General features: G+C 33.6%; 3 protein-coding genes across 3 annotated transcripts; 1 reads left to right on the top strand and 2 right to left on the bottom strand.

Annotated features, from left to right (window-relative positions):
- Positions 1-2,941: 2,941 nt before the first annotated feature.
- On the top strand, positions 2,942-7,697 carry LOC147383694 (cathepsin B-like protease 3). Its single transcript, XM_086427857.1, has 11 exons — positions 2,942-3,216; positions 5,354-5,407; positions 5,494-5,574; positions 5,679-5,835; positions 5,967-5,971; positions 6,068-6,142; positions 6,225-6,350; positions 6,570-6,788; positions 7,101-7,214; positions 7,300-7,335; positions 7,440-7,697. Exons 1-11 carry the CDS (start codon positions 3,142-3,144, stop codon positions 7,572-7,574), a joined length of 1,077 nt encoding a protein of 358 aa, XP_086283983.1. The 5' UTR covers positions 2,942-3,141; the 3' UTR covers positions 7,575-7,697.
- A 3,559-nt stretch (positions 7,698-11,256) lies between these two features.
- LOC147383693 (mannan endo-1,4-beta-mannosidase 4-like) lies at positions 11,257-14,524 on the bottom strand. Its single transcript, XM_086427856.1, has 5 exons — positions 14,089-14,524; positions 13,823-14,017; positions 13,579-13,701; positions 11,799-11,995; positions 11,257-11,717 (listed from the first exon to the last, which is right to left on the bottom strand). Exons 1-5 carry the CDS (start codon positions 14,416-14,418, stop codon positions 11,333-11,335), a joined length of 1,230 nt encoding a protein of 409 aa, XP_086283982.1. The 5' UTR covers positions 14,419-14,524; the 3' UTR covers positions 11,257-11,332.
- A 4,898-nt stretch (positions 14,525-19,422) lies between these two features.
- LOC147383692 (mannan endo-1,4-beta-mannosidase 4-like) lies at positions 19,423-22,824 on the bottom strand. Its single transcript, XM_086427843.1, has 5 exons — positions 22,329-22,824; positions 22,062-22,256; positions 21,863-21,985; positions 20,113-20,315; positions 19,423-19,960 (listed from the first exon to the last, which is right to left on the bottom strand). Exons 1-5 carry the CDS (start codon positions 22,671-22,673, stop codon positions 19,606-19,608), a joined length of 1,221 nt encoding a protein of 406 aa, XP_086283969.1. The 5' UTR covers positions 22,674-22,824; the 3' UTR covers positions 19,423-19,605.
- Between the last annotated feature and the right edge of the window lie 3,564 nt (positions 22,825-26,388).

The following is a 26,388-nucleotide window of genomic DNA, read 5'->3' as shown; positions in this document are numbered from 1 at the left end:
ATAAGACAAAATAATTTAGCCATGGGTGGGTTTATTAATTTGTGGGGGTGCTTATATAACTTATCTATGATATATAAGAGATAATATCATTTTAAGAATAAGGGCATACTTGTCCGTGTCGAAAAAAGTGAAGTGCTTATCGCTTTAGCACTTTTTTTTAGCATCAAAATAGTGTTGAATTTTTTTCACTTATTTTCAGTAATAAGCGCTAAAAATATAGAGTAAACAAACACGCTATTTTAACAAAAAGTGCTGAATTTAATTTTTTTCAATAATAAGCACTGAAAAATAGCGCAAACAAACACTGCCTTAGTTTAGATTGTTAAGATCATACAACCCATATAAATTAAATGGTCCAGCACAAACAATATTGAATGAAGCAGCCTTCACCACTACACGTTTACATAGAAAAGACCCATTTGCAAACCAACATCAACAACACTTCCATACTTTTTTTCCATTCACTAAATAACAACACTTCCACGCTTGATATATGTGCAACCCTAAAAAAAGAACCTCAAATCTATCCAACTAGAAAACAATCTTAAGTTAACCATCTCTATTAATGGTGTGTTTGTTAACACTTCTGAAGTCTGAATGAAGGTGGTCCACCTTTAAAATTCAGACTTTAGAAGTTTTATTTTCGTTTGTTTTGGTTCAGATTTCAGACTTCAGAACCAAATTCAGAAGTTTTGAACCAGCGATGGAGGGATGTTGGACGAAACTTTTAAAATTTGATTTTTTTTTTAATTCTTAAAATACCCTCATCAAAACCCTAACTTCTATCACTTATCTTTTCTTTATACGAACCTTAAAACCCTTTTTTTTTTTTAACTTTTCTACCTCTCATTTCTTTTTTACCTCTTCTTCCTCTACCACTGTATTGTCAAAGTCTCTATTCTTTTTCTCGTTTCATGTTCGAAAACCCTATATTTTTATACGATCCCTAAAAAATGAATGATTATTTATTGTTTGAGTATTACCTTGTTGGAATATAATTTCTTAAATATGAATTCAAATTGAAAACAATACTTTTAAGATGTTTGATGTGTTAGAAATCGAAATTAAATGTGTGGATGATTTTATTATGCATAACATGTTATGTTTTTCGATTTACAATTTATTAGAATTACAAAAGGGTATTATTGTCAAAATGGTCATTGTGTTTTAAAATTCTATTTGTAACCAGAAGCTTTTAAAAATGATAAACAAAACAAATTTTCATAACAAGATTTCAGATTTCAGATACTAGATTTCAAAAAACAGACTTCAGACTTTAGACTCCAGAAGTGTTACCAAACATACCCTAAATGTTTAAACTAATTCAAACAAAAATTAACTTCCAAATACCGATTAGGAAATAAAAAATTCAGAGGAGAAGCAACGGGAACTAAATCAGAACCAAGAAGAAATTTCAGAGGTTCCTGATCAAAATCATAAACTATCAAATAAATAGAAAAGTAGACCTAAATTCACAATAAAAAAGAATCGAACAAGTCTTAAATCTATGTAAAACCCTACCTTATGATAAAAACAACAGAAACAAAAAAATTACATAAACAAATTAAATAGAAGATTAGGAAGGAGTTTGCACTTTGGTGATGGAATAACAATGCTGATCTCCGCTTGTGGAAGCGAAAGAGTCTATCTGGTTTTTGTATGCCAAAGATTGACATTAAAAAAAAGATGTAAGAGTTTCTCTACAACTGCCTGCCTCAAAGACGAAAAGGGATAAAGGTGGGAGAGACGAAAAGGATTTCCTCAAAAAGTAAGGGAAAGATGAAAGAGACGAAAATGGATCTCTGCAAATGCCTCAAACCCACAAAAAAAAAATCTGGAGTCGTCTCAATCGTTTGGGAGCAAGAGCTGAGAAAACGAAAACGTTAGGGATTTTAGGTTAAGTTTTGGTTGGAAATTCAATAATAGATGGAGGACATTTAGGTAATTTTGTATAAATCGTTTTATGAGCGCAAAAGTCATTTAAAGAAACGAGCCTAGATGACTTTAATGAAGTGCTAGTTTTGAGCTTCAACAAACATCATTCATTTGACTTTTTAGGTTTAAAAGTAAAAAAATTTGAAAAAATCAACTCCAAAAGTTCAAACGAATAGGTTCGAAGTATCTATCTGGAATCCTGGATGCCCGCAAGTCAGAGAAGATGGCGATTATAGAGCTCGCATAGTGAAAAAAAAAAAAATTTTACTTTGAGAGAAAAAAAAAGAGGAAGTATCTACTCAGATACTCGTCAGTCGAAGAAGATGATGGTTATGGAACTTACACAGTTGAAACCCTTACCCTTGCTGCCTCTTGCGTTTTAGGCTAACAAAAAATAAAGATTTGAAAATTAAGTTTCATTGTATAACATGGATACACAACACCATATATATATATATATGGGGCCGTTCATGAGCTGTATGAAAAAATCAGCATGCTCCGAAACTTTTAACTACTACATTGAAAAAATATTTGGCACAATATTTGACCTTCTATAGGATCTTCGAACATCATCCTATGTATAGTTATATATAAATTTTATTGTGTAATATGAATACATAATATATATTTAAATCGAAATGGATATTATTGAATCAGATTTCGCAATATCAAAATCCGTATCCGAAACTCATTGGGATATCCAAAAATTTTGTGAATAATATTTGATTTTTCAGATCGAATTTGAATTCCAGTTTGGATTTCAAAAATTCATTGACAGGCCTAGATGGGAAGTTGAACGCAGATGTGATATGTGTCATATGTGAATGAGGGCTTTGGAGTTTTGTTAACAGAATCTTACTAACGTACATAAATATCTTTAACGGCATCATCGTTAGCAGACGTTGAATCTCACAAATCCCCAATTATTGTCAAGAAATACAGGTGTGTAGAAAAAAGGAAAAAGAAAATGTTTATCTAACACGTTTTGTCCAGGGACTCGCTTAAGTAACTCGAACTTTGGAGTTACTAATAAATAAATAAGCGAAGACCATTCCTCTCCTCCTCCCTATGCACTATAAGGAAGGAAGAACTTTCAATTGCATAGTTTGCCTTTTTCTTTTGAGTCCCTTCCTTTCCTTTCCGTGTATCTATAGATTGTTACTGAACTGAAACTGAGCTTGAAGAATCCATTTTGAGGGGGTAAAAATGGCGACAGCTCCGCTATATTTGGTGACTCTGCTACTTTTAGGGATCATGTCCTCATTTCAGCAGGAGATGCAGGCAAGTTCTCTCTCTCACGACACAGATCTAATGTCTTTCTTTCTCTCGCTTTATATATATATATATATTAGTTGTACTTGGACTTGGGCGCTTAATTCTTCAAATATTGATAAAAGCTACTTTTATGGTTTGGCTGATGAGGATGATCTGTGCTTCCATTTGAATTTCTGTCTAATTCCAAACCCTAAAATATATTATATCGATCAATCCTTCTCACTTTCTTTGTTTCTTTATGTCATATTCAACCACGAAATTTGTTAATTTATGATTAATTGCAGATTGCAGATTGCATGATTGCATCCAACTCCCCTGCTTCATATTTTTTTGTTATCTCTTTTTCTCTAATGACTCTTCTTTTCAATTTATCACATACTACGCAAGTATGATCGAGTTTCATCATCAGGAAAAAGGTTCAAGCCATGCCCTTCTCACAAGAAGCAATATTCTTGAAGCATGAGCACACCAATTCGTTTTAAACATGGTTTAAAAATAAATTCGATTTTATCTTGTGTTTGAAATAGAAAAAAAAAAACCCAATTTTAAAAAAAAAAAAACAAAAACAAAAATACTAAATAAATCAAGCGAACAATAAAAAACCTACTTCCATTGATGTAATATTCAAAAATCTGGATCTTGGAAGTTTTAGAAAGAAGGAATTGATTGAAAAAAACAAAATTGAAAATTCGAGTTACTCACTTCGTCTTCTACATGTGAGGTGAGGTGTGAACAAGAAGATTAGGATTTATCTTTGAATGTGGTTGGTGCACATATTGGGAATGGGGAGACACATTTTGATGAGGACATCTCGACCATTGGTATTTGTTTTCTTCATTATAGCGGTGCACTTATGTCAGATGCTAGGTGTAATTAGAGCGAACCTCTTTTGTTGCAGGTCCCAATCCTACTTGTTAAAAGTCAACACCAGCCCAATTGGAAAAAGCCCAAATTTATTAGACAAGCCCAATTTCTAGAATCTTCATAAAGAAAACTCTAGATATTTTTAAAGCCCAATTTCTAAAATCTTCCTAGAGAAAACTCTAGATGTTTTTAGATAAAAGAAAAAGTAGAAAATTCTAGAATAGTAGATATTTTGGTGGAAAGATCTAGATGACAAATTGTAACCACTAGAATAAAAATGTGTTGGCACAATCCTATCCATTGGAGGTGCTTCTAGTATAAATAAGGGTGAGTTGTCTCATTTTGCATCAAGTAGTAAAGAAAACAAGTTGTGAGAAATAAGATGTAAGTAGGAGGTCTTGAGAGGTTGTAAAAAGTGCGAGTGTTTGTAAAAGTGTGTTTTTCTTATTAGAGTATTATTTTCTTCTTCAACTTGTAAGTGATATTTTTATTGAGGGTATAGTACAAGTAAATTGTTTACTTGTTTATATCCAATATTTGTGCATTTAGAGTCAAGTACTCCAGATTTTTCTCAACACTACTTTTCAATACTTTATCACCTATTGGGATACTCCACCATGTAGCATTTACATGCATAAAACTGAATGAAATAAAATATATATTTTTCGTAAAAATACTATTCTATTGGAACATTCATACGCTTTCAAACCATCCATGATTGGCATATTGAATAGCTGAGATCCTATTTTTCCTGTGTTGGTTAAATGGCCAGTAAATCTTTTTTAGTCCGTGTTAGGCAACTTAGTGGACTTGGTCACTCAACATCGCGTGTGCTGGATTGTATCTCGTGTGTGTATTTAACCACATCCACAAACTTAAGGAATTAAATGGGAGAAAGTTTGGTTCATTTTAGTGCCAGAAGTGAATCATGAACTGGTGCTGATCCTTCTGATGGAGCAAAATTTAAAGATGGAATGCCTTGTTTGTTGCTGAATATTTTCAACAAAATTTTCTTAAATCCATACGAGTCTGCCACCAGCACTGATGTTCATAACAGTTATGTGAACCAACCCAGCATATTATGTGTTTGTGGTGAACGTCCATTTTCCACAACAAAGTGGATATAGTTCCAGTCTTTTACCTATTATTTCTCTCACAGTTAAGGCTGCTAGATTAGATCTTGCATGTTTTTTCCTCTTTCTCACCCCCTCTATATACTTTGTAACTGTCAAATTTTACCTCTACAACATAAAGTCGAACTAAACTTGTGTAATTGCAGGTGGATGCAGTCAAACCGGTTCCTTCTATCAAGTCTAGCTCCAAGATTCTTCAGGTAGTTTCCTATCTTACATGATAGAGAAAATATCTTCTCTTATTTGGATCTATTGTCTTTCACCTTCTTTCTCTCTGGTTATGCAGGATTCCATTATTCAACAAATAAATGCAAACCCTAAGGCAGGATGGGAAGCTACCATGAATCCCCGATTTTCCAATTACACTGTGAGTCCCCTTATAACAGCTAGGACCCTGTTCGTATTGAAGTCTTTTAATTTGATCATATACCCATCTATAGATTCTAAATCATTTCCGTTCTTCCATTGTAGATTTCCCAATTCAAGCACCTCCTAGGAGTGAAACCAGCCCCTCAGAATGATTTGGCAGACATTCCTGTAATCACTCATCCCAAATCCTTGAAGTTGCCTAAGCAGTATGATGCAAGAACAGCATGGTCCCATTGTAGTACCATTGGAGAAATACTTGGTCAGTTACCTATGCCATCTTCCTGTTCTTCTCTTTTCTTCTTCAAGATAAATTATTTTATTCAGATAAGAAGCTAACATCTCACTTTATATGTGAATCACTGGGTCCAACTTCACATTTTAAAAAAAAAGATCAGGTAATTCTCTTTTAATTTCTCTGTCAATCACAATCATATATAATTACAGGAAGAAGTTTTAGAGTTACTCAAATTATTTGGGTATTGCTGGAGTAGGGGCACTGTGGTTCTTGTTGGGCTTTCGGTGCAGTGGAATCACTATCTGATCGTTTCTGTATCCATTTTGGCATGGTATGTTCCACACATATAGAAAGCAGGCCTAATGAATTTTTTCTTGCCTTTCTGCTTACTTTAGATGTATCTTTTGGTGCAGAACATTTCCCTGTCTGTAAATGACCTCTTGGCATGTTGTGGGTTTATGTGCGGAGATGGTTGTGATGGGGGTTATCCCATTTATGCATGGAGATACTTCATGCAAAACGGCGTTGTTACTGACAAGGTGCACATTTTCACCTAAAACCATAATTCTCCATACCTTCATTGCTTCAGCTGCTACATATGAAATTCTAGACTTCTCTCTTACTATTACAGTTGATACTTTATTTCCGTTCCAATAGTTATAATGTTTTTTGGTGAGGACTATTGCTCTTCATGTCAGCTTCCATATACATTATTGATGTGTATTGACTCAATTGATCAATGGTTTATCATCTGGCAGTGTGATCCTTACTTTGATGACATTGGATGTTCTCACCCTGGTTGTGAGCCTGAATATCCCACCCCAGAATGTGTGAAAAAGTGCAAAGAAAAGAATCAAGTCTGGGAGGATTCAAAGCACTTCAGTGTCAGCGCATACAAGATCAACTCCAACCCTAAAGATATCATGGCAGAAGTCTATAAGAATGGTCCTGTCGAGGTCTCCTTCACTGTTTACGAGGTAAAAGAAAACTGCCGTTCTATCCTTCTATTCTATGATTTTTCTCCAGCTGTGCACGATTCTGTAACATGGAAGAAAGCATGCCGCAAGCCTTTGAAACATCTCTAGTGGTAGTTTGCTTTGGCATCCATTGACTCTTTGTTTCTTGGAGATTCACAAATATGGATACTGAATTCCTTTTCTGCATTTTTTGTGGCCTTTTCCAGTCTTAGTGAGATAGTCTACATTCTTCTTCGTACGTGTTACATGTAAATTACTGGGTTTTTGTTACCAACTTCCACTGATTTTTGCTACTAAAAAACTAATTCACAGGATTTTGCTCATTATAAGTCGGGAGTTTACAAACACATAACAGGTGGTGTCATGGGAGGCCATGCTGTGAAGCTGATTGGATGGGGGACTACTGAAGATGGCGAGGATTATTGGGTCTACCCTTAACTCAACCTAAAGTCAAAAACAATTATATCTCATTTAAAGCACCTTGATTTATGTAATTATATTTGTGTTGCAGCTTCTGGCAAATCAGTGGAATAGAAGTTGGGGTGATGTATGTTTTTCTTGACTTCTTGTCCACCTTGAATAATCAATCATATTGACAGGTATTCAATGTTCAAGCACTGAAATTTTTTTATTTTTTCTGGATGTTGGCAGGATGGTTACTTCAAGATCAGGAGAGGGACAAATGAATGTGGCATTGAAGACGATGCAGTTGCTGGTTTGCCTTCAACCAAGAACCTGATTAGGAAATATTCTGAGATGGATGCCCTGAGTGATGTCTCAATATGACTATAATAATTGGTATTTATCTTTTCGAAGTGTTGAGAACTTACTAGACTCTGATTATGGCTGTATGTATGATATGTATTAGTAGCAGTAATACAAGATTTGTCTTAAGGGGATCTCTAGTCATTTAGGATTTGTTTGCATCAGATTTGGCTGCATTATAATTATAGTTTATTGAATTACAGACAGTCATCATGTTCGCTGTGTAATGTAATTGTTAATTGGGATCTTTGTGGTAAAATTCATTTTGGTGCGTTTGCGTTAAAAAACTGTGTTTGACTTGATAATCATTGTTTGATAAAAGAATCTGCGTTTTTAAACACAAATTCGTGAAGCTCTCTAAAGCTGTTTCCCCCCCCCCCTTTTGCGGGAGACGCAATCTCCGGACAATGATTGAAAAGAAAAGATTGAAATGCCTTATTCCATCTTCTCTTCATCTCTTCTTCTCCTCTATCGATAGAACGTCTCTCTCTCTCTCTCTCGCCTAATCACACGGATCTCGCATAGATCTCTCACGCACAGTTCTCTCTCTCACAGATCTCTCTCTCACAACTCTCTCCCTCTCTCGTACAGATCTCTCTCTTCTTCTCTTTGCTATCAATAGAACCTCGAACTCGAATAGATCTGTCTCTCGAAAAATTAAAATCCCATTTCACAAATCCTGGTTTTGGATAAGATTACAGCTTTAAAATGGTCTTAATGGTTTGTCTTGAAGTGGGTTTTTCGATTTAAAAAAAAAATTACACATTTTGATTCTTGGGTTTGTCGGTTGGTATCTCTATAAAAAATATTTTTATGTGATCTACCTAGCTTAGCCTCAATCCCAAAGACGATAAAAATACCATCTCTTTACCTTGTTTTGAAGTGATTATATATTTTGCGAGGGAAGTTAAGAGTATTTAGATTTTATTTTCTACTTTGTTTTGGATACTTGAAGTGTTGTTAGTGTTGGAAGTTGAGAGTTAAAAAGATTGTGTGATGGATTGTAAATTGTTCGATTCGAAGTCAGTATCTTCAACAGAGATAGTGTGTTTGTGGAGAAAATCCTGAAATCCAATTTCCAGAAGCAGAAGAGTTGGTGTCAGAGTATCAAAGCAGTTACATTCTTTTCGAGGTATTTGGTCTCTATGTTCTTAGATTTGGAATATATTTTTATAGCTTTTGGGTTGTTTCAATATTTCATAATAGTTCTAGGGTTTATGCTAGCAAGTTGAACTGAAGTTTGAATTTTGAAAGTTTCTAATTCTAATTTATTGATTTAGGTTGTTTCGAGTAGTGAGAATCTAATGGGTCTCTCTAATTTGCATTTAAGATTCAGCAAGTTGAACTGAAGCTTGTATTATGAATGTTTCTCAAAGAATTTATTTGAATTTAGATTATTTATAAGTCATTGAGGGATTTAGGGGGTCTGGCCAAGTTTTATGGATTTTCTAGTTGTTTTGGTTGGTAGGTTGAGGCTTGAATTATTATGGTTTATCAAAATTTTATTTTAATTTGGATTGTTTACAAGTTGTTGAGGCATTTCTGGTATGGGTTTTTTTTTTTCTCTAATTTGCATTTAAGAACAATTGTGAGTGTGGTTTCAAATCCAAGTTTTGTGGAGTTTTCTAGTTGTTTTGGACTTGTGAAAATTTTCATTTCTCTTCTCTTTTGATGAATAATTCTAACCAATAACTATTCATTCCATTTTAGTGTGCATAAAGTGTTATGTTTGTGCCTTATCTTCTCTTGGTAATAGCTTTGTATCGACAAAAGGCACCAAGGAGTGGATATCGAGGGTCAAACTCTGTGCTGAGGTGGTTGGGGTTGTAGGGGGCAGCACCCCTGCCTGGAGGTTGGGGATTTAAGATGGAGCCCCGGACCAAATTTTTTGGGTGACTTATTTTTATTCAATTTCATAAATAATTTCTTCAAATAACATGTTGTGTCTTTGTACGGACTATAAAGTCATAGCCTTGTTTTAAGATTTTTCCGAGGGATTTTAAGTCTTTTGAGAGAAAGTGAGATTGAGATATTGCAACTCTTTTTTTCATGGAAATAATAAAAGGATCTCTTATTTATTGTCAAATCACATACATTATGTGTTGTGTTCTCTTTTATTTTAATTTGCAAATTATGTTGATTGTTATCATCAATTCTCACACCATTTTTTCTACATAGAACATTAAGGCATCGTATAGCTTGTTACTTGCCGCAATTTAAGAAAATGTGGTACAAATCTTGGCTCGTTGTATTGTAAACTTTTTGTTTCTATATAAGATTAATCTCATTCAACTGTAGATTTTATTTGAAGTTGTACCAGAATCTTGGAATTAAATAGAAGAGCATGATTCGTTAGGCCAACCCCAAATAGTTGATATGAGGCTTTGATGGTGTGGGTTATGGAGGTGATTCTGATGATGATTTGTATAAAAAACCTCATGCATTGTTTGATATTTGGGATTCTCACACTTAAAAATCTGGGTTGAATAATTTCTTATATTTTATTTTCCTGATTCAGGTATTTTCATCAAAGCTTCTTACTCAACCACAAGAAAATCAAATCAATCTATTTCTTGGGTTGGCCAAGGAAAGTTTGGATTTGGAAACATTTTTAGGTATGAAACTTCAAATAACAGGACTTATAAATATGTTAATGTGCTTTAAAAGAAATTATTAGTGTGCATAAATGTAAATCAACAATGCATTATTAGTGTGCTCTCACATGATTCCTCTTCCTAATATATTTGCTCCCATCTTATGTAACAACAATTACAAAAAAAAAAAAAAAGTTTGGATGGATCATGATATAGAAATAGGGCAAGGTTATGATTCTGAGTGTTGATATTTAGTTCTACCATGAGATTATAATTTAATAAAATTGTAATCTCTTGTTATAAAATGACATTTAGTTTTGATAGCGTTTAAATGATGTCAGAATATAAATGAGATGTTTTATATATACGATATAATATGAATGTTGGATTGTATATTATGTAGGTATTTTGTTTATCAGAAAAATTTTATATGTCCATTTTAAAGAGGAGGTGTTGCCAAATTTTCTATAGAATTATAATTTTTTATAGAATTATAAAATATTTAAAATTAAAATAATTGTTTTTATAATTTTTTAATATAAATTTATTATATTTATATATATTTAGTGTAATTATATATTTATAAGGGTATTCTGATCATTTTACAATAATACAATAGAATCTAGAAATTGTATCAAATAATAATTACCAGATTCTGGTAAGCAGCACAACACTTTTACAAAATTCTATCAAACAAGCTTTTCAGTGTTTCAACTTTTGACAGCAGATTCTGACAGTAGCTTCTTACAATAGAATCTGATAGCAGATTCTGACACCTGTATCTAACGGAAACCAAACTTCAAAGACCAAAAGAAGCAAAGGTTTCAAAATAGAAGAATAAGCTATGCACATTGATTCTCAGCATGGTTGAGGTGTATATGCATTCATTCAATTTTGTTTGGCTGAAATCCAAGATGGCAAAATTGATGCCCATGTCGGGAGTTCATCAAATTTTTGGAGATGATCACTCCAGGTGTAGGCGCCACTGAGTCAATTAATCCTAGGCATTGGTTTGTGTCGAATTATTCGAGTTCAGAGTTGACTAGTTGAGTTAATTTGAAGTTTTTGATTAGCAAATATGAACATATACTAGAACTTGAGACAAATTGCATATTATTATCTGGACAAACTTCTCTCTCACTTGAGCAACATTTATCAAATTAACAAAGCCTTACATTCTTAGCATCAAACAGATATGGAGGAAAGCTTGTTTCCTACGCTGAGCTCTGCTAGCTTTTTAGATTGTTGAGCAATTATATTTGCTGTTGAAGGGCTTTCTGCCAAAATTACTTCATAGCCATCCTTAAGTTTATCCATCGCTTGGTCCAAAACCTGCCAAAAAAGCCCACCGCTACATGATCCCCCTTTTCTAGCAGAGGCATAGATATCATTATAAAGGATACCAAAGTATGTGTCCCTTTGGCTTATGTTGTACCCTGAACCTCTCGAGGACTTTCCAAATTCTGTGAAGAGCAGAGGTTTTCTAAGGACCACATTGGAATCTTCAATGTGAGATTGTAACCAATTCTGTACAAAATTGAGTCGAGCATTGTCATCCAACTCAGGTAACCTACACAGAAGAATAGGAAATGGAAAATGAAGCAAGTGTATATTGTTTTCGAAGGTGGGGAGGTGGTAGTAGTAATAGTACCATGCATCGGGGTATGCGTGAATTGTGGCGAAATCAATATCTAGAATCTGGTTATTGGAGATGAAATCCGTTCCAAATAAGAGCGAATGAGGGTTATATTGCTTCTTTGATTCTCCGTAAAATCCTTCGAGCCCAACTTCTAACAAATGGTTCTTATCGATGGATTTAACATGGGCCGCCATTTCTTTGATCCATTCCTGTAACAACAAAGCTAAGAAGCATATTAATTATCAACAGGGAACTAAGATTTTGTTTATATGGGGGCAAGGCAACTAACACCCTTGTAAATATTAAAAATTCAGGGGGAGGGGCAGATTTTGTTTTCCGCCTCTGTTATCAGTCATATTAGTACAAAAATAATTAAATCCTTATAAATTTTAAAAATTATGATGAGGGCAAGTGCCCACACTACACCTACTATAAATCTGTCCCTGATTATCCAAGTGTTAATTATAACAGTTCAACCATATAATCAAATATTTTTCTACCATTTGTGAATTGAGTCGACCAAGTTCTTTGAGTGAACTTGATGAGTTGGGATGAATCTTACCATTGATTCACTTTGTAAATATAATTTCAATATGGTTCAAATTTAAATTACAAAAATGCCCTTCAACATTTTTGTCTTTTGGTATAATTGGTAAAGGCATTATGATATTTGTGTAATATAGAAAAACTCAATCTTTAAAGATAGATTGCAATTTTTATTACAAAAATCCCCTTACTTTATCTACTTTGTTACTTAACAAATCTTGTGTAGGATGCACATAATTTTAAATGATTAAATACTTACAATACCGTAAGTTCTTTTAATCATATCAAGGGTATTACATGTATTTAAAATTAAAAAAAATTTAAGTCACACTTTAGGTTTGATAAGAAAGAATAGCACTTTATAATCTTAAAAAATAATAAGAATAATAATAATAAATTCTTTGCTAAGTTACCAAGGAAAGTTCCCGTATTAATGGTTGGCATCAAAGACATGATTTGATGCCACAGCGTTGTAGAGGATAAAAATCTAAAAACTATGAAAAAGAATTAAAAAAATTAATTTTTGTTGGATTTTAATTTTAAATTTGATAATTTGTAGGCCATCCATTTTCAACACAACAGATTAAGTTAAAATAAAAAAGATTTGTCTTTTTTTTCAAATATGAGTTTTTCCATAAAATCTAGAAGTTTGTCTTGCTGGATTGCCAATTTAATATGTAGGCCTAATGACCCTTTGTAAGATTTCAAATCTTATTATGTTTGTCAGGCTAGTCTGGTTTTTTTTATTTTTATTTTTATTTTTATAAAAAAATATTTTTTGAGTAACAAGTTAGATAAAGTATGGGAGTTTTTGTAATAACTAATGATAATCGGACGCTCTTTTTACTTACGCCCCCTAAGTAGTTACAGAACCATAAATCTTTTTCTTGCATGTATCGCGAATCAAAGGATCTACGGTTCTGTGATGGGGCGTACAGTGGCGTCTGACAAGAGAATTCGATTATCATGACTCCTTTGTAATAGAATGCAACCAACAGGTCCGCCCAGTAAATCTCTTCTTTAAAATGCATTTATTGTACAAGAACCAGACTACCATTGAGAATCTCTATATTTACAAAAATATTATCTTACAAATACCCAAATACACTCACCTTACCGTAATAGAAGACAAAAAATGTTTAAGGCATTTTGGAAAAATCCAAAGTATCGTCACGAGGTGTTGGACGTTAATATTCCATTTATGTATTATTAAGTAAAAAAAATTAATGAGGCAATAGTTTACAACCTGTACAACTCTTCCTGAGAGGTCAGATTGGCAGCGAGGTTCATTTATGAGCTCCCATGCAAAGATGGTGGGATCATCCTTGTACGCTACCCCGCTGATACTGTTTTTTCTCCTCACAACATTCTATCAAGAAATTAGGACGAGTCATAAAAGTAAATGGGTACATTTTAGGAAAAAGAAAAGACGAGAAATAGATGATTAGTTGGTTCTTGTATGATCTGTGTATAGATATATAATATAGTACCTCAATGTGGTTTTTGTAGTAGGCTTTAACAGTAGGGTCAATGTAAAAATCATCATCAGAGCTCAACTGCAGCCCCTCATCTCTAGCCCACTCAACATATTGTTTTCTTCCTCCAAAGTCAGGATAGTTGTTCACTAAGCTCAGAATCAGATAAATCCCAAACTTACCAGCTTCAGATATCACAAAATCCAGTCCCTGACCAAAAAGAAGCATTAAAAATTATATTTATACATATTATTTTTCATTACTAGTTTGAGTTTTATTACCTTGAACATATGTTCATCGTATACCCCTGGGGAAGACTGCAATGGTAGTGTACCACCATCACTAAAAGCCCAAGTTCTTGCAATGGTCATTCCATGCTTATTGGCTTGTTGGAAGACAGAGGTCACTTTGTCCTTCTCAATAGGGTTGGATGCCATTACCATCAACCAGTATGCATTGAAACCATTGAAATATGAATGGTACCCGTCAATAATGAAATGGGTACCATTTGTTCTAAAAAAATTGGCATCGGCAATGATCCCTACAAATTGGAAGAACATCATCAATAATGAAAAGATGAAGACCCTCAGTACCCTCTTCCTCTCCAACATCTTTGAAACTAAAATCCACCAAGAAATTGTGATAGATGGGAGTGGTAAGTTGGCCTTCTCACTCCTAATGTGTCTAATATATATAGGGGTGATAGTTGTAACGTCCCCAATGAGAGAGAGGACCTAGAAATCCAAAGTAAATGTAAAGGCTTCAGATATTTAATTAGAGGTATTGGACGTAGCTGTTTCCAGGCAATAACATTTACTTCACAAACAACGTTTGTTATATCTTCCTATCTCAAATTGGAGAATCCCTAGACCTAGGAATATCCTCCTATTAAGGGCCATCTCGATACAATTTGAGGTCTAAGGTGAAGACTTTAAATAGGCTTTTTTAACATTTAAAATATATCTTAAAAACTTTATTTAAGATCTATAATTCCTCTAAATGCAGATGCACTTATTAAGTTTTTATATTCAAATTTTGTTACTATATATGTCATTTTCAATATTGTTTTTTCTTGTGATATAATTAACCTTAAGTAGGACAACATGACTAACTCTTAAAGAAAGAGTCGTGCTGGGGTGACACAGAATTTACTGTGATTCTCACAAGTCTGACGTGGACATGCATGCATAACCATAGATGGTATTTACTCGTATCGTAAGGAAACACATCTATGGTTATGTGCACATCCCACGTTAGACTTGTTAGAATTGCAGTAGATACTTTTTGTTTTTTCAGCATTTTCCTTAATCCGAGTAGATACTTTTTGTAAACTTCTAAAATCAAACACCAAAACTAATAAATTAATGGAAAAAGATCCAAATGCCTTTGTTTTCAACTCTTAGCTAAAAAGCCTTGATTTTTCTTCTCAAAATCAATCATTTTCAACCTCTTCATGTAAAAAATTTAATCTTCATCTTCAACCTTCAAATCTTAAGTCAAGATATGATTTTTACGAAGATATAAAACGTGAAATTTAGATAGAAAAATCTAGGATTTTTGTACAATGGGTTAATTAAGCAATGTAGAAAATGATGGATTGAAAAGGAGGTTGAATAGATTGAAGATGCATGGTTTTGTGAAGAAAATATTTTAGGATTTTATAGATAAGCACCAAGCTCGTTTTATAAGAAATCAACAAAATCATCACCAATCACAACAAATTCCTAATCATACTGAGCACCGAGGTAAGAAAAAACACCCAATCCCACCCCCATAATTCCAAAATTTTCTAGTAACATGGCATGAACCACACACTAGTGCCACAATTGTGGTGAGACGAATCACTAAGTGAGCTCAGACTGTATTAAAAACATTAATATCCATAAGTAGATAAGGACTAACTCATTGCTCGATAGGATATGTAGCTTGGCTTCTAAACCCCCAACATAATAAGACTAGATATTAAAAAAACTTGTGTTCTTTTTTCACAACAATCTCTGATTAACCCACTCCAAAATAATGAAATCATACAAACTCAACATTAAATATTCTGGGGAATTACTAATTCAACTCGAATATTAGCATTAATTAAGCATGGACATGAAACCCGATGGTGGAGTCAATAACCTCCATCAAGCTCATATCTTACTTGACATTACATCTGGATTAGCCATGTGGTGACACATGTCCCTAGATTTTAGCTCTAAAAACTCCCTCTAAAAAATTTAGAGAGGGTTCGACGAGAATTTTTTTTAAGTATTCACCTCTATAAGCCTCTACTCTCTCACCATTCATCATTTTCTCCAATTCTTTTAACTAGAATTTTCATGGTTTACTAACTTAAATTTTGGAGGATCTTTGGCAAGATCCACATTGAAGGCCCATCTTTCTCTCATTCTTGCCTTTTACCATCTTAGAAGTGGTGAAAGAGCAGAGGTCAACCTAATTGTCGTTGATAGAGAAAAAAGATTGTTGGACCAAGATGAAAATCATCATCAGAAACCAGTTCATATCTCGAGGAGCGGAAGTTCAAATAAGCTCTTCATAAATAAAGTACTTAGATATTTTCAATTAGTCAATTAAAAGACTGAGGTCACGGGAGTCATATCATCAGTTTCAAAACATGAGTGTGTCTAAATATTTGTTTTCGTTTAATAACTTTCAATAAGTAAAAAATTTATTGATAGTTTTCTTTTTTCTCTTCGGAAACTTTCAAAGTGGTGCGGTCTAACGAGGGATTGGGAGACTTAATTAGAAATGTTTTATTTTTCAATAGGAAATTAACCACCAACGTATGGATTTACTAATAGGAGTTTTAATTTTTTTCAAACTTCCTTGGCCTTGGATTCTTAGAAGGGAATTACTAAAAGAAACAAATATTTTTACGGGGTCTTCTCTCAATCAGGGCCCGGTCCAATTGCCCAACGGTCCTATCTCAATTCTCAACCATAGGTTTCACGTTCTGCCTCAAATAATGTTTTGAGGTCGTGGGTTTAAGTTAAGAGCTGCAACATGGGTGGGTTGGGCAGATCAAAGGTTCAACCCAAGTGGTAGAACTCTCAACCTGATCTCAACTCAACCCAACCATCAGACCTGATCGAGCTCACTAACCCAAGCTTGATCTTCTAAAATCAAGTTGAGCTCGGGTTAGTCCAAGTTAGGTAATTTTGGACCGGTTGACTTGTTGAATATCTCTAATTGCATTTTATTCAATAAATAAATTTACATCGTAAAAAAAATACAACATAAAAAATAAAATCACTAATCAATAAATCGCATACAACCTCCAAATCCATCTTTGAGAGAATATTTAGACAAATCATACTTACTATATTAATAATATCCAATGGTTCACAAGCCATAATAATATGATGGAATAAAAAGTTAAACAAAAATTTATAATTACTATTAAAAATATTTGTATGTTAGTATATAGGCATCGGGTTCGGGTTGAATCGAGTTGCTCGATCCCTCAACCCGTATTGAGGTCGGATTGGCCTTGAGATATTCCAACCCAGACTCGACTCATTTTCAACATAACTCAGTCAAGGCTCACCCATCAATCAGTTTGAGCCCAGGCTAAGTTCAGGCCAGCCCGCCCAGGTTGCAGCCCTAGTTCAGGTCCTGCTTAGCTATAAAAAAAAACGTTTTGAGGGGAAGATTTTCTAAAGAACATATAACAACGGACTTTTCTATTTTTCAATGGGCCCTGGTGTCCAACAAACTATTAATATGCCAAGGGAAATACAGATTTCTTCCGCATTTGCTAAGAAATACCTAGGGGATATCAGCACTTCATTGGACACAATCTCCACCGTACCCAATGCTGAATGCATATCGTCTAATGTGTAGCACAGTGTCGGACATATATACCATTGAGAAGGAACATATATCTAAGGATTCCCAAAATAATTGGATCCCTAGGAAATGGACTCCCTTCTAAGAAACTTGCGCCTAATATTTAAATTTATATGATATATCATGATTGTCACCTCGAAATTGATTCCCTAAAATGAGGGATATGTGGTTAGTAACCAACCTAATTTTAGGGAAAATTTGCTTACTAACCACATGCCCCTCATTTTAGGGTACCAATTTCATAATGAAATACATGACATCACCACACAAGGTGCATATGAGCGACAGCATTTGCAGGGTGGAGATGAATAATGGATGATTTGAATAATGTTTCTTTTGTATTTTCCACACTTTTTTCATTCTTTTTTCTCTTTTTTTCTTCTAGTGTTTCTCTCTAATTTTGTATTGCTGCTACCATAGTATTTTTTCCATTTTAATTACTTCACGCTCTAGTTTCTTTTTGACAATTTTATTGTGACCCCCTCTGTTGCATCCAATACTCTTGTTTCTAATGATAATAACAATAGAGGAAAATAACAAGAACCCCATTGGAAACATCAACGCTTACTGTGTCAATGCAAATTGAAGTATTAAAAAAAATCTCAATTTGTGGCCTTTCACTTTAACCTTTCATAGATAACAATTATCTGATGTGACTCGTCTCCTTGGAATTAACCCTCGCAATTTAGCATCCAAAGACTCACATATCCATAAAGAAATAGAAGAGGAAGATTGTTTTATATCTTCCCATAGCGTTCCAATCAACGGACAAACTGTCAACACAGTGGATTGACGCAGCAAGTGTGTTTCAACTTCCAATATCATCAAGACCAGTGAGGTCAGTCAATAATTAATCAATAATAGAGTATATATATGATCCAATAAAGAATATGGTACGTAAGATACATTGGAACATATTCAATATACTTTGATACAAATTAATGACAATTAAGTTGCTATGTGTGGAAGGTTGTGATAGAGATTAACAAAAGATATTTAGAAGATTAGTACTTTTATCAATTGGTATTTCCTACACTAATTAAAAATGTCAATACTAGGCATGGTACTATTCTTTTTATTTTATTTTATTTAATATAATATAATATATTATTGTAGCTTTCTATATAAATCCACAAGGTTTAATGTTGTAATGACATCTAAGAATTTCAAATATGTCTCTTCAACAGGTTTATGTGTGAATTAATATTTCTTATTGAGGAATTTTATTAGAGTGAGCCCAGTAAGGGATTCAGATTTACGAGCTTAATTAGAAGATTAGAAGAAGATCCAAGTAGCAAGAGCAAGTGGCATGAATAGTTTTCATGGCCTTGTGCTTCTCATAGTGTTGTCATTTTGTCTCTCATGGGTTGCTTCAGACAATGTGCATGTGAGTATCAAGAATGGATTAGGTGATGGGAAGAGCCTTACAATTCATTGCCAATCCAAAGACAATGATCTGGGTGAGCACACCGTGATAGATGGAGATGAATTGGAGTGGGACTTCTCACCCAACGTAGTGGGAACTACACTTTTCTACTGCGACATGGAATGGGAGAAGGTAAAGGGATTCCATTTCAATGCGTATTGGTTTGCTAGGGACTGGCATAGATGTGAGACACTGTGCCTATGGTTGATCTCACAGGAAGGTATGTATGGCTTTAATGGATTGACTGGATTTTGGGAGTTTATGTATTTATGGCCCAATTGATCGATCAAAAGCAATCAACAGCGCTTGTTGCGCATGCATGATCAAACAGCAACTTTAATTTTAATTATTTAATATAAAAACTCTAGCTATTACAATCTCAAGTCTCAACCTTAGATTATTATTATTTTTGATTGATAACCTTAGATTATTATTATTATTATTATTATTATGATCCTGGATGATGGATCCTGAAAAAAACAAGTAACTAGTAATTAATCTCCCATTGAAGAGTTTAGCTGAGAGTTGATAATTTACGAGATTGTTGAGCAATGACACCTGCAGTTGAAGGACTCTCAGCCAATACAACTTCGTACCCATCATTGAAGTTACCCATTCCTTGGGCCAGAAGCTGCCAAAAAAGCCCACCACCACATGCTCCTCCACTTCTAGCACTTGTGTAGATAGTGTTATATAGGTTCTCAAAATAGGCATCCCTTTGTCCAACACTATACCCTGATGACTTGGATGACTTGCCAAATTCAGCAATGAGGAGTGGCTTTCCAAGGACTAAGTTTGAATCTTGGATGTGGGCTTGTACCCACTTATCTACAAATGCAGCTTGTGCTTGCTCATTTGAGCCCGGCAGCCTGCAATCAAAGATCAATTATTTTAATTTTGATAGATTAAAAAAATGGGAAAATATTTATAAGTTACTTAAAATTGGTAAGAGTTTAGATTTTTTATATTTCTCTCCTCCCTTGGAGGGATGAGGGATGGATGGATGGATTTATTATTTTACCATTTATCTGGGTAAAGGTGAATAGTGGTAAAATCAACAGCTGATATCTGATTATTGGAGATGAAGTCTGTTCCAATTTGGTATCCAGGGTTGAATTGTTTCTTTTCGGGCATTGACTCCCCGTAAAATCCTTCTAAACCGATTTCAAGGAGATGATTACTATCTATGGATTTGACATATGTACCCATTTCTCTAATCCAATCCTGTACCAAATATAGAAATAAAATCAGTCTAAATAATTTTGATCATATAGGAGGCCCCATCTATTAGATGGTATAGATTATAAGTTCATATAGATCAAAGTATGAGATTATCTTTACTTTTTATATTGATAGAAGGCTGAGTTTTGAATTCCAAAAATTCCACATCCTTGACATTTAAAATTTAATACAGTCAGGGTCATTTTGGTTAAAACCTAGAATTTTGCAATCGAAACATAATTGAAGTCAAGGTTGTTTAGATTCCAAAATTACAAAAAAAAAATCTATGTAATCGTCAAAACCATCCTTTAATTAACTTTAAAATTACAATCAAGCATTTTAAATATATATGCATTTGCACATGCCACAATTTAGCTGTTTCATAATGACAATGAGGATCTTAAAATCAATCTCTAAACTCCCCATAACTTGCTCTGCTAATTAAACAAGAAAAGGTATGTAACTTTGCTCCCAAAACACCCATTGAATTGGAGATTGCGTATAAAGTATAAACCTAAAATTAAGGGACATTCACCTTTCTTTTTCTTTCCTTCTTCAATGGTTTAAGCTTTGATTTCTAAGTACTTAAACAACCCCCAACCGCCCCCCCCTCCCCCCCTCTTTCTCCTTTTTAAAGGGTCATATTTTCTCCATGACAACGAGGGTTTACCCCATTCATGATTCAATTAGGAATCATTGGATAGAGATTATTTTCAATAGAGTAATGATAATTTGACACCCTACATAGCATACTCACCTAACATGAGGGCTGTGCCAGTACCATAGATTTTCTTTCATTGATACATAACTACATAGATTCATGGAGATGTGTTTAAGCATAAAGAACGAGTAATGATAATCGGACACCTCCAAATGACATACTCACTTGACATGGGATGGGTCAGAATCATAAATTTTCTTTCATCGAGATACACAACTGCATATATTTATAAAGATGTGTTGCCATGTATCCCAAGGCATAAAGTCTATGATTTTGGCACACCCCCACGGATGAGTATTTTAGTGAGATTATCACGACTCTTTCCGAGCAATGATAATCTAACACCCTCACGTGAAGTACTCAAATACTCACCTGTCACGTGGGATATGTCAGAACCATAGATTTTCTTTGAAGACAAAATGCAATCTCAGCCGTACATTACATTGAAGATTGAAGACAATATCCATGTAATTGGACATTAAAACTGGACGAGTGAGAAGTAAAGAAAGGAAATATGATTGATTGATTGATTGATTGGCAATGAAGTGAAAGAGGGCAATGGTACGTGCGTCACCTAATACTAAGCTACTAACGTGAAGTCACGGGTTCCCATAGTGGTGCAAGTCTTTTAAATTCCATGGGTATGGGATGGAAATTAAGGACAGAAGGTGGGCCTTAGGTTGGATGACTAGTCCTTCAATTAATCAGGTAACAAACACATGTAGGATTGTATTATCGTTCCGTAGTACAGTAGTAGTAGTAATAGTAGTAGTATGCGATCATAATCACTTTTCTTTTGTTAAAGCAATTGTGGGGTAGGTAACATCACCTGAACTACTCTACCAGAAAGGTCAGATTGGCATCTCGGTTCATTTATGAGTTCCCATGCAAATATGGTGGGATCATCTTTATATGCTACTCCCGTGATGGAGTTGATTCTCGTAAGCACCGCCTGCATGATCAGATCAGACATATCTCCAATCAAAAAGAGAGAATAGAATTAATATGTATATAATATCTATCTATACCTTGATATGGTTCTTGTAGAAACCTTTGACCTCTGGATTAGTGTAGAAATCATCGTCAGATTTCAAGTTCTGTCCATGGTCTCTTCCCCACTGAACATACTGTTTTCTTCCACCAAAATCCTCATAGTTATTTACCAAGCTTAGAATCAAATAAATTCCATTTCTTCTAGCTTCAGATATCACGAAATCCAAACCCTGAAAAATACAAAAAAATTTAATATTTCTAACTCTTAATTTCGTAGTTATAACTAAAAAAAAAAATTATACCTTGAACATTTCCTCATTGTAAGAGCCAGGAGAATATTGTAAGGGTTTATTGGTACTACCATCACTGAAAGCCCAAGTTCTTGCCACATTCATGCCAGATCTTGAAGCTTGTTGAAGAGTGGTTGTCACCTTCACTCTCTGAGATGGGTCAGATGCTATGTACATCAACCAGTAAGCATTGAACCCATTCAAGTACAAATGTTTTCCATTCATAATGAAACGTGTTCCACCTGTTCTAGCGAAATCATAGGTGCATTCTCCTTGTTGTGGGATGAATACAATTAAGAGTGCTACTAAGGAAATAAGGCTGGAAAACAACCTCTTCTTCTCCAACATCATTGACATTGATCAATTAGAAACTAGCTAGAACCTCACCCACTCTTCAAGTCTTTGAAATGAAATATACTTTACCAAAGAGAAGAGAAATTTGAGTTGTGGGTTTGCTCTAGTTATTGGTTGAGTGTTGTTTAAATAGAGTTAAAAACTGGTTAGGAAACAAAAGGATTACCTCATATTTGATTTATATATAAATAAAAATTTGTTGTTCATAAATATCACCACCACCGAAAAATATGATCAGAGATGGTGACGCTCGTTCGTACAGGAAAGTAGAATATTATTACGGTTCAATCGCATTCCATAATCCATACCATTCTTCTTTAAGTTGCTTTCCCTAATTTTTTCTTTTCCTCCTTTTTTTAAGTTATCAACATTTCATTAATCTTTGATTTGAACAAGTATATATATATATATATATATATATATATAGGGTCAGGTTCAAAGGACAACCATTACTACACACATATAGACAACGTGTTTTGTCTTATATGGGCAAAAATGTTTGGAATGGACTGATTTTTTGTGAGGATGATCTCTGTGATGAGGGGATCATCCTGGCAAAAAATCATCCCATTCCAAAACTTGTAACCCCATCAAAATTGATTTACAAAAATTGGACGGTCTATAATTTTTCAACAAAAATTGGACGGTCTAGAAGTTTCATAATGAGCTGATTTTTGGCAAGGATGATCTCCTCATCACAGAGATCATCCTCACAAAAAATCAGTCCATTCCAAACATTTTTGCCCATATAAGACAAAACACGTTGTCTATATGTGTGTAGAAATGATTGTCTTTTGAACCTGACTCATATATATATATATATATGGTCGGGTTCAAGGGACATATGAGAAAAATATGTAAAAACAATGTAACATTAATAAATTTTCAAAATATGGTTTAAAAGTTTCGAATCGAGCTGATTTTTTATGAGGATGATCTCAATGATGGGAAGATCATCCGAAAAAAAAAAAATCAATCAAATCTGAAACTTCTAACCCCATTAAAAGTGATTTAGAATGTGGAACGTCGATTTTTTGCTAATTTTTGTTAATAATTTGTTAATCAATTTTGATGGATTTAAAAATTTCTGATTGAGCTGATTTTTTGTGAGGATGATCTTCTCATCATAGTGACCATCTTCGCAAAAAATCAGTTCAATCCAAAACCTTTGATCCATATTTTAAAAAATCATTGTTTTTACATATGTTTTTATATATGTCCCTTGAACCGCCCCTCTATATATATGATGGTTAAAGTCTAACAACCACTATGCAATGCACACCACCACCTCCAAGTTGAGCTAGCTAGGTGGTTGCAAAGGACTTTTTATCTACCTTAAAAGTAAATAAGGAGGAGATTTTTAAGAAGAAAAATGGTTGATTAGGAGAACTACAATTTTATGAGAACTATAATCATTCTCAAATATAGTGAAATTTTTTTTTTCTTTCATTGGTGGACGGTGGATGTAAACATGCTTGATGTTCACTGTATGTATCATGCCCCAAAATCCCGATACAAAACTCCATGATTTTGTGTGAGAATCTTGACAGATAAGATATTTTTCAATACAAAGATAATCAATAATAATCCAAGAAATCATGAACTATATAAGTAATATATAGCAGATAAATACAACGAAAAACTCTCAACTTATGTATAAATCATTAACTTTCTAAATTAAAGGATAACTCCTCAATAACCTTTTATCTCTATAACTACTCGCCAAACTACTAAAGTCCTTGTTATCTCTCAAGTGTATCTTTTGATTCCTTTGAATGACAGAATTACTTGCAATTGAGGGTGAGTAATGGGATTTTTTTTTTTAATATTTATTTTGCTCAGTGTATATAACCCAAAAAAAGTAAACTAATAGAAATATGGTTGTAAATATATAGTTATATCATGTATGATTTATCATGATAAACCTTTATAAAATATGCAGAATTTTGAATATATATTGAAGTTTACAATGACAACATACTAAACAATAGCAAATAATGTTAATCAAAATATAAGTTCTATAAATATCCATTTGAATAATAATAATAATAATAATATATTACAAAAACTACATAATACAAAAAAAACGATGTAATCAGTAAAAATATCAAGGAACATGTCAATATAACTATCTCGACTATGAAAAATCAATGTCCTAGTAATTAACTTTTGATGCAGAACCCCACAATGATTTTGTAGCCAATCTGACAAACCACACTTGTTTTTAGACTGAAATTGTCCTAGTGACTAAGATTCCACTACGAAGATCAATTAGATTAGTCAAACCTTTGACAACTACAGAATTTCAATGACTATTATATCGATAATAAATTTGGTGTTCATCAATATGCACAAAATAGATATTGGCAAACAATTTGATTTATTTGGATAAAGTTGATGATAGTATAATTCTTAACTTGAACGTTAGAGGATGTTTGACAAGTACCACACCAATACCTTAATATGTTAGTAAGAAGGGAGGACTTGTCATCAATGAGATTTGAATTGTCCGAGGTAAATCAACAAAAATATCCTCCACAAAAGGTCATTCTTAAGTGGATGGATTATTGATAATTTTTTCGTAGGAAATGATAATTTTTTTTTTTAAATTTTGTGTTCAATTTTAAATTCCTATGAAAAATTAACTAGAGAAATATTATTAGTATTTTGTTAGATTTTAGAGATTTACCTTCTTAGACTGGATTAAGGGGTCCGAGTTGCCTTGAATTAGATCGTTGTCTACATTTTTATTATTTTTTTGCAGTCTAATCAAATTAGGTAAGTAATTAATAGTATTCCTTTCTATATATGAAATTAGTGTTACTATTAAGATCTTGAAGAAATCTAACTCATTGTTTCTTAATTATTATTAAAAAAAAAAAAAAAAACAGTTAAAATTTTAACTGTATTTTGTAAAAATGGTAATTTCTTTTTTCCTTTTTTAGAGGGGCCGGGTCTGTCTTGTGATGGATAATGATTATAATATCATGTGACTGACTAACGTTAATCTGTTGCAACATTCAGCAATTTGCGGTGGCGGTATAACAACCCCTTATCTCACCATTGTTCAGCCGGTCATAATTTACGGGATACAACCAACCAACCTTTTACGGGTCTGAGAGTGGATCTTAACGTCATTACTCTTGATCTACACGCCTGAGCTTTAATGCAGTTGATAGAGACCTACTAACCTAACTAAGCTAGTAAGGATTTCATTCTTACTAAAAGTCCCTGGGCTCACCTTTTGAGATCTAAAAACATGATTCAATGCTTTGGGGTTGTAGAGGAAAACATTCTACTAACTTTTGAAATACAAAATTCCAAAAAAATATTATTTTTCTCTGTTAAATTTCAATTTTAAATTTGAAAGTTATGTGAAAGTTTGATAGGTGTTTATTTTCAAAACCTTGGATCAAACTCAAAAGAATTTTTTTTTCATCTTAGTTTTTCGTTGAAACTTAGAAGGCTATGGTGTTGGATTTAGGATTGTCAATGGATCAGATCAGACCTGAAATCTGATCTGATTCGATGACTTCAGGTATTGATTGATGTTTTGGATTCCTGGATCAGATCTAGATCAACCATGTTCCAATCCGATTGTTAATGGATTGAATCTGGATCTTAATATTGAGATCTGATAAGGGTCCAATCCAATATTTATCGGATCGGTACCAAACCAACCTCAATTTGATCCGGAACTGATCCATTGACAGCCCTT

Source organism: Akebia trifoliata, chromosome 16 (assembly GCF_017979445.1).
Source record: "Akebia trifoliata isolate Shusen 1 chromosome 16, ASM1797944v1, whole genome shotgun sequence".
NCBI lineage: Eukaryota > Viridiplantae > Streptophyta > Magnoliopsida > Ranunculales > Lardizabalaceae > Akebia > Akebia trifoliata.
This window is presented reverse-complemented; position numbering and strand designations above follow the sequence as displayed.

What these genes read in the sequence shown, in the direction of transcription:
- LOC147383694 (XM_086427857.1), top strand. Translation starts at nt 3,142, where the DNA reads ATGGCGACAGCTCCGCTATATTTGGTGACTCTGCTACTTTTAGGGATC. An exon ending in TCTCCTTCACTGTTTACGAG is followed by an intron (nt 6,789 to 7,100) that starts GTAAAAGAAAAC and finishes ACTAATTCACAG; the next exon opens with GATTTTGCTCATTATAAGTC. An exon ending in GGAATAGAAGTTGGGGTGAT is followed by an intron (nt 7,336 to 7,439) that starts GTATGTTTTTCT and finishes GGATGTTGGCAG; the next exon opens with GATGGTTACTTCAAGATCAG.
- LOC147383693 (XM_086427856.1), bottom strand. Translation starts at nt 14,418, where the DNA reads ATGTTGGAGAGGAAGAGGGTACTGAGGGTCTTCATCTTTTCATTATTG. An exon ending in ACGATGAACATATGTTCAAG is followed by an intron (nt 14,018 to 14,088) that starts GTAATAAAACTC and finishes CTTTTTGGTCAG; the next exon opens with GGACTGGATTTTGTGATATC. An exon ending in CACGCATACCCCGATGCATG is followed by an intron (nt 11,718 to 11,798) that starts GTACTATTACTA and finishes TCTTCTGTGTAG; the next exon opens with GTTACCTGAGTTGGATGACA.
- LOC147383692 (XM_086427843.1), bottom strand. Translation starts at nt 22,673, where the DNA reads ATGTCAATGATGTTGGAGAAGAAGAGGTTGTTTTCCAGCCTTATTTCC. An exon ending in TCTACAAGAACCATATCAAG is followed by an intron (nt 21,986 to 22,061) that starts GTATAGATAGAT and finishes CTGATCATGCAG; the next exon opens with GCGGTGCTTACGAGAATCAA. An exon ending in TTTCTGGTAGAGTAGTTCAG is followed by an intron (nt 20,316 to 21,862) that starts GTGATGTTACCT and finishes TATTTGGTACAG; the next exon opens with GATTGGATTAGAGAAATGGG.